A 15,272-nucleotide genomic window follows, 5' to 3' on the forward strand; every position below is an offset into this window, starting at 1 on the left:
ACACCATCTTCACTATACACAGTGTTAATAGTGCACTGCTTTCCTCTCCTCAGACGCTGGATGGTGGACCAGAATTTCCTCGAAGCCGTCCGGAAGTCGTTTTCCATGGCCTCACCGATCTCCTCCCATGTCCGAGTTTTTGCCTCGGCGACCGCCGAAGCCACGGTCCGCTTGGCCAGCCGGTACCTGTCAGCTGCCTCCGGAGTCCCACAGGCCAAAAAGGCCCGATAGGCCTCCTTCTTCAGCTTGACGGCATCCCTTACCGCTGGTGTCCACCAGCGGGTTCGGGGATTGCCGCCACGACAGGCACCAACCACCTTACGGCCACAGCTCCGATCGGCCGCCTCAACAATGGAGGTGCGGAACATGGCCCACTCGGACTCAATGTCCCCCACCTCCCCCCGGGACAAGGGAGAAGTTCTGCCAGAGGTGGGTGTTGAAACTCTTTCTGACAGGGGATTCTGCCAGACGTTCCCAGCAGACCCTCACAATACGTTTGGGCCTGCCAGGTTACCCTCTCGTCTACCGGGGTAAACCCCAATGTACAGGCACCAAGCCGGGGGGCAATAAGTATGCCCACACCTGCTCGGCGACTCCAGAGTGGAAGAGAGTCCAACCCCTCTCGAGAGGATTGCTACCAGAACCCAAGCTGTGTGTGGAGGAGAGTCCGACTATATCTAGTCGGAACTTCTCTGCCTCACACACCAGCTCAGGCTCCTTCCCTGCCAGAGAGGTGACATTCCATGTCCCAATAGTTAGCTTCTGTAGCTGGGGGTTGGACCGCCAAGGCCCCCGCCTTTGGCTGCTGCCCAACTCTCTGCGCACCCGACCCCTTTGGCCCCTCCTACAGGTGGTGAGCCCATGGGAAGGGGAACCCATGTTGCCTTTTCGGGCTGTGCCCGGCCGGGCCCCATGGGGACAGGCCCGGCCACCAGACGCTTGCTTTCGAGCCCCACCTCCAGGCCTGGCTCCAGAGGGGGGCCCCGGTAACCCGCGTCCAGGCAAGGGAAACCTGAGTCCATTAATATTATTCATCATAAGGGGTCTTGTGAGTCATTCTTTGTCTGGCCCCTCACCTAGGACCTGTTTGCCATGGGTGACCCTGCCAGGGGCTTTAAGCCCCAGACAACATAGCTCCTAGGATCATTGGGACACGCAAACCCCTCCACCACGATAAGGTGATGACTCACGGAGGAGACAGTATTAATTAATATCTAATTTTAAATCTGGTATAATCTAGTTAATTAAACCAACCGATCACCATAGAAAATAAAGGGATCACCAGTATCACCGTAAGAGCTTTGCCTCTTCCAGAGGGGCCGCTAGACTACATCAAAACTCATTTTGCCCCTGCCTTCAAATTACAAACATTGCAAAACACACGGAACAGGAAATACACCAAAATAAAAGCGTAACAGGAAGTTATGGTGAATTACAAAATAAAGTACGTTCCGGAGACAGAAATTGGTTTTGATTATTTACACTCGCATCAAAATTATGCACATCAGTAACAACAAACAAATGAATAATTTTCCACAATGAAATAACCACAATTCAGTAAGCTTTTAAACATTCCTACGCAATAATTTTTTTTGTACAGGACACTACAACAGAAGGCTTACTAGTGCGTTGCCCTTTGTAATTCAGTCTTTTATCACCAACGCAAATTCTCACTTTCCGTACAAGTCCATCCTTGTTCCAAGTTTGCTTTCAAATAATGTTTTGATCAATATTCTTGAATTTCAGACAGACTTATTTTAAGATTATATATACTAACTTTTTGCTAAAAATAAGTCTTAAGAAAAATACCTAGCTGAAAATCAGCTAATTTCAGGATATCTAAGTGAGTAAAATTTAGCTGATAATTTCATGTATATCTCGTAAATTTAAATTGAAAACAAGGGAATGTAACTAGTTTTAAGGAGGTTTGTTTTTGCAGTGTAGCTGCAATAGGAATTATGATTGTCTTTATTGTCAGAACAGTCTTAATGTGTGAGTTTGTTATACTGTACTCCCATTGAGGTTGTTCATTATGTTTTATTTATTAAGTAATCTACAGTGGGGCAAATAAGTATTTAGTCAACCACCAATTGTGCAACTTCTCCTACTTGAAAAGATTAGAGAGGTCTGTAATTTTCAACATGGGTAAACCTCAACCATGAGAGACAAAATGTAAAAAAACCAGAAAATCCCATTGTTTGATTTTTAAATAATTTATTTCCAAATTAGAGTGGAAAATAAGTATTTGGTCACCTACAAACAAGCAAGATTTCTGGCAGTCAAAGAGGTCTAACTTCTTCTAACGAGGTCTAACGAGGCTCCACTCGTTACCTGTATTAATGGCACCCGTTTTAACTCATTATCGGTATAAAGATACCTGTCCAAAACCTCAGTCAGTCACACTCCAAACTCCACTATGGCCAAGACCAAAGAGCTGTCGAAGGACACCAGAGACAAAATTGTAGACCTGCACCAGGCTGGGAAGACTGAATCTGCAATAGGTAAAACGCTTGGTGTAAAGAAATCAACTGTGGGAGCAATTATTAGAAAATGGAAGACATACAAAACCACTGATAATCTCCCTCGATCTGGGGCTCCATGCAAGGTCTCACCCCGTGGCGTCAAAATGATAAGAACGGTGAGCAAAAATCCCAGAACCACACGGGGGGACCTAGTGAATGACCTACAGAGAGCTGGGACCACAGTAACAAAGGCTACTATCAGTAACACAATGTGCCGCCAGGGACTCAAATCCTGCACTGCCATACGTGTCCCCCTGCTGAAGAAAGTACACATCCAGGCCCGTCTGCAGTTCGCTAGAGAACATTTGGATGATCCAGAAGAAGACTGGGAGAATGTGTTATGGTCAGATGAAACCAAAATATAACTTTTTGGTAGAAACACAGGTTCTCATGTTTGGAGGAGAAAGAATACTGAATTGCATCCGAAAAACACCATACCCACTGTGAAGCATGGGGGTGGAAAACATCATGCTTTGGGGCTGTTTTCCTGCAAAGGGACCAGGACGACTGATCTGTGTAAAGGAAAGAATGAATGGGGCCATGTATCGAGAGATTTGGAGTGAAAATCTCCTTCCGTCAGCAAGGGCATTGAAGATTAGACGTGGATGGGTCTGTCAGCAGGAAAGACAGCCCCAAAACATGCTCTAGAGGAGATCTGCATGCTCAGACACATGAAAAATTAGAGAGAACATTGACTACAAGGTAGGTACAGGTCCTTCTAAAAAAATTAGCATATTGTGATAAAGTTCATTATTTTCTGTAATGTACTGATAAACATTAGACTTTCATATATTTTAGATTCATTACACACAATTGAAGCAGTTCAAGCCTTTTGTTGTTTGAATACTGATGATTTTGGCAAAAAAGTCAAGAAAAACCAAAAATCCCTATCTCAAAAAATTTGCATATTTCATCCGACCAATACAAAAAAAGTGTTTTTTAATCCAAAAAAAGTCAATTAATTATGCTATGCAGCTATGCACTCAATACTTGGTCAGGAATCCTTTTGCAGAAATGACTGCTTCAATTCAATTATATTATATTTGTATAGCCCTAGATCACAACAAGGTTGTATCAGAGGGCTCTGCAGAGTCAATATGATACACAGTCAGAATCAGTAGTTGAATTAGATGAAGTTCATGTCCTGGGCATCCTCCATCCTTACACCCTCCATGTCGGCAAAGAAAAAGTCCAAAAACAGTTTGAGAAAAATGAGAAACCTTGACGAGAACCACAGTCAGGAGAGATCCACTCCCAGGATGGACAGGCTATAGATGCACCAAGACTGATTGTGGGTAACAGCAGCAGGAGGCCTGGCATGGAGGCAATCAGCCTGTGGCACTGCTGAGGTGTTATGGGGGCCCAGGATGCTTCGATAGCGGCCTTAAGCTCATCCACAGTGTTGGGTCTGGTGTCTCTCAACTTCCTCTTCACATTATCCCACATATTCTCTATGGGGTTCAGGTCAGGAGAGTTGGCAGGCCAATTGAGCACAGTAATGCCATGGTCAGTAAACCATTTACCAGTGTTTTTGGCACTGTGAGCAGGTGCCAGGTTGTGCTGTAAAAATGAAATTTTTATCTCAATAAAGCTTTTCAGCAGATGGAAGCATGAAGTGCTCCAAAATCTCCTGATAGCTAGCTGCATTGACCCTGCCCTTGATAAAACACACTAGACCAACACCAGCAGCTGACATGGCACCCCAGACCATCACTGACTGTGGGTACTTGACACTGGACTTCAGGCATTTTGGCATTTCCTTCTCCCCAGTCTTCCTCCAAACTCTGGCACCTTGATTAGCGAATGAGATGCAAAATTTGCTTCCATCTGAAAAAAGTACTTTGGACCAAAGAGCAACAGTCCAATGCTGTTTCTCTGTAGCCCAGGTCAGGCGCTTCTGTCGCTGTTTCAGGTTCAAAAGTGGCTTGACCTGGGGAATGCGGCACCTGTAGCCCATTTCCAGCACACGCCTGTGCACGGTGGCTCTGGATGTTTTTACTCCAGACTGTTTCTGCTCGTCCCCCAAGGTCTGGAATCGGCCCTTCTCCACAATCTTTCCCAGGGTGCAGTCAGCTCTTCTGGTTGGGCAGAGTTTCCTGCCACACTTTTTCCTTCCCACAGAGGTGCCTTGATACAGCACTCTGGGAACAGCCTATTTGCTCAGAAATTTCTTTCTGTGTCTTAGCCTCTTGCTTGAAGGTGTAAATGTTGGCCTTCTGGACAGCAGTCAGGTCGGCAGTCTTGCCCATGATTGCGGTTTTGAGTAATGAACCAGGCTGGGAGTTTTTAAAAGCCTCAGGAATCTTTCGCAGGTGTTTTGAGTTAATTCGTTGATTCAAATGATTACGTTTGTAGCTTCTTTAGAGTACCTTTTCATGATATGCAAATTTTACTGTATGAGATTGGGATTTTTGTTTTTTCTTGACTTTTTTGCGAAAATCATCAATATTAAATCAATAAAAGGCTTGAACTACTTCAGTTGTGTGTAATGAATCTAAAATATATGAAAGTCTAATGTTTATCAGTACATTACAGAAAATAATGAACTTTATCGCAATATGCAAATTTTTTGGGAAGGACCTGTACATATAAACAAAAATAGTTTGTCATTCTTTTTTTATTACAGATATGTATCACAATATAACATTTGGACAACATGATTCCCTTTCTTGTTTTATTTATAACGATGGGTGCATGTGCACAACGGATCAATAAATCACAATCTATAAAATTATTAGAAGAAAATAGCATACTAGAATGTGATATCAGAGAGCATAGCTCCGGAGTGGCTTGAGAGCCTCGCCAAACTTTGACCTGACATTACGCAGACCCTTGGCAGCCTACAGACGGGCTTTCCCCCGCTGTCCTCTGTAATTCTAGCTCCAATAGTGTATCCTAAAGTTGTTGCAGGGAAAAAGCTCGTAGTTGGATTTCAGGATCGAGCTGATGGTTCGCCGTGAGGCGAGCCACCGTCTGTCCCAGCCTCTCAGCCGCCCCCGGGTGGTTGTAGTAATTAAAGCTCATTATTATTAGAGTCATCATTGTAATAACAATATTAAAGGCAACAAGTCGTTTCATGCGCAGGAATTTAGCTTTAGTATTTTTTGAGCACCGGACACATGAAAACGCAGGGATAGGAAGAACATACTAGTACCTTCCATAATACAGCGGCAACATGGCCACAAAAACACCCGGTCTTTGTGGTGGCAAAAGCTTGGTTCCACATCTGCCTTCATGAACACGGCAGATGGATGCGGTATTTCCAAATTGTCTTTTTGAAGGGATTTTGATGAGTAATGTTACTCCAGCTGCACTGTTGTTTTGGATGGAGAAATTGTAAAACCGAAGTTGCTTGCTAAAAATAGGGAAGTAAAGCGAAAGTACCTCGGAAATTTGTCTGTTGTATTTTGTTTAAGGATGGAGGATAGCGGAAGATCAACAGGCGGATCGGTGCATCGTCTGCAGTGATGTGGACTCTACACCGGTCCGCAATGGTGAAGAAGGAGCTGAGCCGAAAGGCGAAGCTTTCGATTTACCGATTTACCGATGTTCCTACCCTCACATATGGTCACGAGCTGTGGGTCGTGACCGAAAGGACAACCCCCCCAGCACCAATAACTTCAACCAGACACTTCCTGTTGCTGCAGATCAGTCTGGCACATTGATCAGGACTAATATTGGCCCATTTTTCTCTACAAAACTGCTGTAGTTAGTCAGGTTCCTGTACTTTGTTCTGGATCATTGTCTTGTTGCAGCATCCATCCTCTTTTTAGCTTCAACTGTCTGACAAACGGCCTCAGGTTATCTTGTAAAACATCCTGATAAACTTTTGATTTCATTCTTCAATTAATGATTGCAAGTTTTCCAGGCCCTGAGGCAGCAAAACAGCCCCAAATTATGATGCTCCTTCCAACATGATTAATTATGGGGATGAGGTGTTGATGTTGGTGAGCTGTTCCATTTTTCCTCCACACATGACGGTGTGTGTTACTCCCAAACAATTAAACCTTGGTTTCATCAGTCCACAAAATATTTTGCCGAACCTTCTGTGGAGTGTCCAAGTGCCTTTTTGTGAACATTAAATGAGCAACAATGTTTTGTTTTTTTTTGGGGGGGTGGGGCAGCTGTGGTTTCCTCCGTGGAGTCCTCCCATGAACACTCTTCAGTCGGCATCACTGGACACCGCATCACTTGGGTCATCATATGACTCAACCCACTCTCTCTTGAGTTTGGGAAACTGGATGGCGACTGACTTGCAACGCTTTTTTCACCGTGTTGAGGATTTCCGCCGCTTAATTTTTTATGTTTGGCTTCCTGGAGAAAAAAAAAAATCACAGCAGCATGAAAATATTGGATGAATCCTATTTTTAATTTAATAATAATTAGGGCTGTCAAACGATTAAAATTTTTAATCGAGTTAATTACAGCTTAAAAATTAATTCATCGTAATTAATCACAATCGCAATTCAAACCATCTATAAAATATGTCATATTTTTTGTAAATTATTGTTGGAATGGAAAGATAAGACACAAGATGGCTATATATATTCAACATGCGGTACATAAAGACTGTATTTGTTTATTATAACAATAAATTAACAAGAAGGCATTAACATTATTAACATTCTGTTAAAGCGATCCATGGATAGAAAGACTTGTAGTTCTTAAAAGATAATGTTAGTACAAGTTATAGAAATTTTATATTAAAACCCCTCTTAATGTTTTCATTTTAATAAAATTTGTAAAATTTTCAAACAAAAAATAAACTAGTAGCCCGCCATTGTTGATGTCAATAATTACTTACACAATGCTCATGGGTGCTGAGGCCTATAAAATCAGTCGCACCCAAGCGCCAGCAGAGGACAGCAAAACTCCGCAAAACACAACAAGTGGGCATTTCACTGTACTGTCATTTAAATCTGTCTGAGCGGGGCATGTGCATTAATTGCGTCAAATATTTTAACGTGATTAATTTAAAAAATTAATTACCACCCGTTAACGCGATAATTTTGACAGCCCTAATAATAATTTCTTGGTGATCAAATAATAATGCCCCAGTCAAAGCAGAATCTATTTTATGCTATTGTTCGCTCTTCAAATAGGCAGACCTTGATGTTGTAGTACAAAAGTTATTGTTTTATTGAAATGTATTTGATACATTAGGGCCTGGCAGGTGGATTGTTTGATATATAGGCTTTATATTTACTTTGTGACAGGCCAAAAAACAACGAGCCAAGGACCTATTTGGTGCTGGGGACATTTGAATTTACATAATACCTATTGATAAAGTAATAAAATCACATGAGTAGACCTGTCAGCAAACCCATCTACTTATGACAGGGCAACAGCAACAAAAAAAACAGGCTTCAACGCTTCAACAAACAGGCAGTAGGAGTCCCCCTTGTTTATCAACAGAAGTGCAACAAATTTTAGAATCAGAGGGTCTACTTACGTCTTTGTAAAACCAAAGTTGCATTGTTGTAGGTTTTCAAAGCTGTCGTCGCTGAAATGATGAAAACAAGGAGCCGATTGGGGATCTGTATGCATGCTCACAAAAACAGTCCAAACCTTTGCAGGAGAAGTTTTTTTGGACCACTCATAGAGTCTCGAGTCTTCCTGTGAGCAATTCACCGGTACACATCGAGATGGCGTGACGAATCTTGCGAGTAAAACCCAAAAAATGTTTGCAATATGTGGCGAGGATAGCGTGGTGCTATATTTCCGTGTTCAGAGTGGTGGCGAGGCTCCCTGGAAGTTACGTCATCAGGTAGCGGTCGGCAGGGCGGCGAGTCCCTCGTTGCTATGGTGTTGCTATGGCCATAACTCAAAAACTACGCGGTCAATTGTTATAATTTTTTCTTTAATGTGACTTTTTGAGACAGCGAATGATGCATTTAATACAATTCAACTGAGTAAAACACTCAAGAGCGAAATCCGAAAAGCTCTTCACTTGCCCTTTAAAATGTTTGGTAAAATTGGTTTCAATTGCTCTTTAAGTCTCCTTAGGCAGAGGGTTCACTTAATTATTTTCCCCCTTCTGTCATTGTTTGCATGCTATCCTCAATAAAATACAAAAACCTAAAAATGTTTGGGTGGTTTTATATATTAGATCACATTTGATGATATGAAAGCCAAAAATTCATTTTATATCTTGAGGTACCATGATATTCATTATTTGCTCCCCAAACTGCCGTGAAAGTCGTAGCACCATCCATCAAGCAGGGAAACAGTGCGATCACTTGCATGGAAAAGACAGAGGGAACTGACGAGCACCCTGAGGATTTCCTCTCATAATTGTCAGTTATAGCTAATCATAGCAGCCACCTGTCTTGCTGCAGCCATAGCAGCATTTATAACTTCGACAATCAAAAGTGACACATAACACAGCATACAGATGGCTGGATAAAATGTGTGCAATATATGATGACTGCTAATATCTTATATAAAAAGTGTTATCTGTGCCAGCTGGTAAAACAGTGATTTTCTCAAATACGTCCACCATGCAGTCATTCTTTGCGTTTTCACTCAAACTATTTATATTCAAGGCAATTAATTCAAAACCGTATATGAGCTAAATGTCATTGTTCTCTGAAAACAGATGAGTCATTCCAGTCACAAAAAGTCTTAGCTTCCAAAAGAGGAGGCAGAGATGTTTTAAATTACTGAACTGAAGCACAGCATGTCTAAATCCACACTGTGGCCTTGGAATGCTGTTTCAATGTGAACTGCTTGTTTACAAATGCTCTGTACTAATGCAAGTCCATTATTTGCAGAGTGTTCCCTGTTTTGTCTAGACTAGGGGTCGGCAACCCACGGCTTCGGAGCTGCATGCTCGCTCTGATGCGGCTGCAAAATTTTCAACTTTGGTTTCATAAGTCCACAAAATATTTTGCCAAACTTCTGTGGAGTGTTCAAGTGCCTTTTTGCGAACATTAAGCAAGCAACAATGTTTTTATTAGACAGCAGTGGCTTCTTCCGTGGAGTCCTCCCATGAACACAATTCTTGGCCATAGTTTTACATATAGTTGATGTGTGCACTGAGACATTGGACTGTGCCAGTGATCTCTATAAGTCTTTAGCAGACAGTCTAGGGTTATTTTTTTACCTATCTGAGTATTCTGCGCTGAACTTTTGGCGTCATCTTTGGTGGATGGCCACTCCTTGGAAGAAAAACAACAGTGCCAAACGCTCTCCATTTGTAGACAACTTCTCTGACCGTCGATTGATGAACATCCAGACTTTTAGAGATGGTTTTGTATCGTTTCCCAGCTTTATACAAATTTAACAATCCTTAATCGCAGGTCGTTAGACAGCTCTGTTGACCGAGTCATGATGCACATCAGACAATGCTTCTCATCAAAACACTTCTTACAAGGTGTATGTTTTATAGTGTGCAGGGCATCTTTAAACCACTCATCAGTGATTGGGCAGACACACCTGACTTAAATTGTTTGGTAAAGATTTCTTTCAATTGCTCTTTAAGTCTCCTGAGGCAGAGGTGTCATTGACTTATTTTTCCCTCTTCTGTCATTGTTTGCATGCTATCCTCTTTAAAATATGAAAACCTACCTATGTTTGGGTGGTTTTAGTTAAAGCATACTCTATTTTTACATCTCTGTGAGTCTGACAAAGATCAGATCACATTTGATGATGATTTTATGCAGAAATGTGAGAAATTCCAAAAGGTGGTGTCCTGAAAAAAGGGGCCCTACCTGGCCATTGTGTACATTTTTTTCTTTGAAATATCAAGGCAACATCAAAGGCATGCAAATTCAGCCAAAATAAGCTTAGGTGTTAAAGGGTTAAAATGATATACAGTTTCTTGGTGGGGGCATATCGATAAAATTTTGGGGCACCAAGTATCGCGATATTTCAACTTTTCGATATGCTGTTACACTACTACACTGTATAGACAAGGCAACCAGAAAGTGTGTGTGTGCGTGGGGGTGTGTGTGTATGTGTGCATGTGCTCTGCTTAGTCACCAGTGTCCTATCAGCATGAAAGTAATGTAAGCCAGACACTATCTGTCTGGTGACTGGCAGTTCGCCCAGTGCCACTTTTGATAAGGAGGCTTTACAAAATGTCGTCAGGGACAGAGAAAAGGCACAAACATAGGAGCAGCAAGATGATAAAAATGCAATAATCTTACATATTTAAATGGTTGCAAGGCTCTTCAGCGTGAATACACTATCGCCTAAATTTGAGGTTAGTAAATACATATAAATGTGATTGATTTTAAAAAAAAAATTTAAATGCATATTTTCCTTGTGTACATGCCTTGTTGCGGCGACGCCCCCGGTGTTGACAGGAGCTTCATTATGTTTAGCTGAATTTGTCCCATCCCTTACTGGTTGAAGATCCATCTCAAGGTGAGCAATATTGCTGACATCTGAGCAGGTCTAAAGAGAAATGATGTGGGAAAAAATACAAGTTCAACAGTGAACACTATTCAGCTGAATCCGACCGTGTTAGAACTGAGCATTATCATTTTGTCGGGAAATGCACATATTTTGATTAGAAGTGTAATGGTACAAACAAGTCACGGTTCGGTACAACAGGAAAAACAAAGAGGTTTTATTTTATTTTATTTATTTATTTATTTATTTATTTAAATCACAGCATTTGATAGGCAAACTTTTTCTATTGGCTACAACTAAAAAGCAGCTCTTATGAAAGTGAAAAATAAATGGATGGAAACATTCTTTAATGCCACCCCCAAAATGGCTCTGACATTCTTTAATGCCCCCCGCCCCAAAAATGGCACACACCCCAAAAAAAGCCATAAACTAAAAGCCATTTTGCGACATATCAATAAAAATGCCGTATAACAAAAGCCATTTTGCCAAATACAAAAAATGCCATATATCAAAAGCCATTTCTCCATATACCAAAAAATCCATATACCAAAAGCCATTTTGCCATATACCAAAATAAAAGCCACATACCAAAAAAGAGCCATATACCAAAAGCCATATTGCCACATAGCAAAAAATGCCATGTACAAAAAGCCATTTTGCTATATACAAAAAATGCCACATACCAAAAAAAAAAAAAAAGCCATATACCAAAAGCCATTTTGCCATCTACAAAAAAATGGCACATACATTAAAAAATGCCAAACACGAAAAGCCATTTTGCTACATGCCCAAAAAATGCCACATACCCAAAAAGAAGTGCCATAGACCAAAAGCCATTTTGCCATATACCATGAAAAAGCCATATAGACCCTACTCACATGACGTCACAACCACGCCTCCGCGCCATATTGTCCGTCAACTCGTCGTGTTGACGCATTACCGCTACGTAAATTCCTCCTATTATGGCGTGTTTTTCTGCTCGTTAACATTAATAATCAAAATGGTGAAGGTGTGTGTGGCGGTTGGTTGCAATAACAGAGAAGATAGACGGAGAGACTTGAAGTTCTACCGTATTCCGAGAGACCCGGTGAGGAGAGCGAGATGGACTGCTGCAATTCGACGAGAAAACTGGGCTCCAAACGATTACCACAGATTATGTAGTAGTCATTTTATATCTGGTAAGATGCATTTAATATATATTTACAGGGTTTTGGGCTGACAACCACAATTAAGATCATTGCGAGGCTAATCGCCGACAACATAGTTTCAAATTCAAGATGCTTATTTCTTCCACCATCATTACATTTTGAATAATATTTAGCTGGTACCAAGTGAAAGAAGCTGGCCTCGTCTACGGATCATCAGTTAAACAGGTGTGTCCAAACCTTTTGCAAATGGGGCCAGATTTGGTGTGGTAAAAATGCGGGGGGCTACCTTGGCGGATTTACATAGAACAATATATTTAAACAAATTTTAGCAAGCCCTTCTGTGTGTCACATTTGCTTTATTATTTTTTTTAATTCATAATTTCAACAGTCTCGTCTTTGTGGCGCTCTCTTTCGACACTCGGGCTCTTGCAAAATACTGCTGCTGTGAAATGAAACTAGCTTCAAGTTGCTATAATTTCTCGCTGCGTATCTTCCCTGTAATGTCGTACATGTCAGCGTGTCTTGTTCGGTAATATCATTATCGCGTCACATCGAACTCTTTCAAAACAGCGACTGTCTCTTTGCAAATGAGGCAGACACAGTTGTTGCGTGTTTTATTGAAGAAATAGTCCAATATCCACCTATCCTTGAAGCGTCGGCCATCGCAGTCAACTTTTTTTTTTTTATTGATTGTCGCCATTTTAGAAAATTGGAAGTACAGGGTCACACGGGGCAATGTTGCTTAGAGTGCTGCTCTTAAAAGTTTTCAAACTTTCGTGAGAATAGGCTGATTTTGTGTGGACAAGATAGTTGTAGATTTCAGGGTAGCAGATGTCAGGCAGAGAGGGCGAAGACAGCGGGTCAAAAAATATCGATTTAGGCATCAAATATGGATCTGGCGAATGGATAGACTGAAGCTTTTCCACATAACACCTTTTATGCAACGCATCCAATGAGTTTACAGCGTCTGAAAGCACCAGGGCTTCCATGAATTGCACTATAAATTGCACGACAAATTGAAACCATTGAGAATACGGATAAACAATGACGGACAATATGGCGGCCGGATACAGCGACACGTCATTCTGTGACGTTGGTGAGTAGGGTCTATACCAAAAGACATTTTGCCTATATAAAAAAATGCCACTTACCAAAAATGCCATATACAGTGGGGCAAATAAGTATTTAATCAACCACTAATTTTGCAAGTTCTCCCACTTGAAAATATTAGAGAGGCCTGTAATTGTCAACATGGGTAAACCTCAACCAAGAGAGACAATGTGGGAAAAAAAACAGAAAATCACATTGTTTGATTTTTAAATAATTTATTTGCAAATCATGGTGGAAAATAAGCATTTGGTCAATACCAAAAGTTCATCTCACTACTTTGCTGCTGTATGTACCCTTTGTTGGCAATAACGGAGGCCAAACGTTTTCTGTAACTCTTCACAAGCTTTTCACACACTGTTGCTGGCATTTTGGCCCATTCCTCCATGCAGATCTCCTCTAGAGCAGTGATGTTTTGGGGCTGTCAGTGGGCAACACGGACTTTCAACTCCCTCCACAGATTTTCTATGGAGTTGAGACCTGGAGACTGGAATCCAGGACCTTGAAATGCTTCTTACGAAGCCACTCCTTTATTGCCCTGGCTGTGTGTTTGGGATCATTGTCACGCTGAAAGACCCAGCCACGTCTCATCTTCAATGCCCTTGCTGATGGAAGGAGATTTTCACTCAAAATCTCTCGATATATGGCCCTATTCATTCTTTCCTTTACACCAGTACTTCTCAAATAGTGGGGCGCGCCCCCCTGGGGAGGCGCAGAGCGATGCCAGGGGGGGCGCATGTGTCCTCGGGGAACATGCTTTTTTTTTTTTTTTTTTTTTGCCCTACTCGAATAAAGTGTACTTGCACATCCACTCAGTGGGTGGCAGTGGCGCTCTCATTTTCAGAGTGCGTGCAGTATTTTTGAACTAAGGAAGAGCACTCAGCACACAGAAAACAGATTATGAAGAGCAGTGCGCCGCCGCCGTTTTCGAAAGCCGTTTTCCGACGGGACTAACTCACGCAGTCTTGTCCGGTTCTCACGTCGCCGCCCGAGAAGTGCCATTTTCGGCTTGGGATCGTCACGACGACCGCCCTCACCTACGGTTCTACCTCGGCCGCCGAGAATGCACTTTTTTCGTGCCGTTTACCCTTTGCTCTACTGTGTCTAAAAATAATTATAGCGGACAGCCATGAGCCAAATCAATTAAGACGCCACTTAAAGACATTCGACCCCAATCTCATTGATAAGCCGCTTGATTGTTTTTCAGCGAAAACGTGCCGAATATTGCCAACAGTCGTCCTGCTTTGTCAGTGTTGTGTCAGTAAACCAGTGAGCATTGATAGCATGCTCATTGCAAAATAACTCCACACCATTGCAAAGGAGGTAATACTGAGTGTGAGCAGCAAAAATAAAAACTGTCCTTCTGTCCAAAGACATTTTTTTTTCTTCTTCTATACAGTTTTTTTTTTTTTTCGGTCAAATTTTTTGGCATATTGTCCTCATGAGTGAATGTTTCTAATCAATTCGGATTTGTTATTATTTACTGATTTTTTTACATTTTATTTTTCTGTATCAAATGGTCAAAAATGTACCTTGAGTGTATTTTTACAGTTTGAATGTGACTTTTTTTTTTTTTTTAATTGAGGCAAATTGATGGTCGTCAAGTCTTCTCTGCTACAAACAAAACAATGTTAATAAAGTTATACTGTATTATAAGTTGATCTATGTTACTTTTTTTCTTTATTAGAAAAAAAGGACACAATGTTAGGCAGATGCGTATTTATGATAGTAATTTTATAGACAAATGATACTATTTACAGTGGCGGCAGAGAGTTAAGGGGGGCGCGAAACATTTACGTCTTGATTTGGGGGGCGTAACAGAAAATAATTGAGAAGCACTGCTTTACACAGATCAGTCGTCCTGGTCCCTTTGCAGAAAAACAGCCCCAAAGCATGATGCCCCCCCCCCCTCCATGCTTTACAGTGGGTATGGTGCATTTCAGTATTAATTTCCCTCCAAATAAGAGAACCTGTGTTTCTACCAAAAAGTTCTATTTTGGTTTCATCTGACCATAACACATTCTCCCAGTCTTCTTCTGGATCATCCAAATGCTCCCTAGCAAACCGCAGACGGGCCTGGACGTGTACTTTCTTCAGCAGGGGGACACGTCTGGCAGTGCAGGATTTGAGTCCCTGG

General features: G+C 41.6%; 1 protein-coding gene across 9 annotated transcripts in view; it reads right to left on the reverse strand.

The window, feature by feature from the left end:
- nphp4 (nephronophthisis 4) overlaps positions 1-15,272 on the reverse strand; it is a 461,721-nt gene that overhangs the window by 214,258 nt on the left and 232,191 nt on the right. For all 9 annotated transcript variants that reach the window (XM_057860675.1, XM_057860682.1, XM_057860654.1 and 6 more), the window contains one exon: positions 10,801-10,922. In XM_057860675.1, the coding sequence (XP_057716658.1) occupies positions 10,801-10,922 (122 nt within the window). The remainder of the gene's footprint in view (positions 1-10,800; positions 10,923-15,272) is intronic.

The sequence above is a fragment of the Corythoichthys intestinalis genome, chromosome 2 (assembly GCF_030265065.1).
Source record: "Corythoichthys intestinalis isolate RoL2023-P3 chromosome 2, ASM3026506v1, whole genome shotgun sequence".
Lineage (NCBI taxonomy): Eukaryota > Metazoa > Chordata > Actinopteri > Syngnathiformes > Syngnathidae > Corythoichthys > Corythoichthys intestinalis.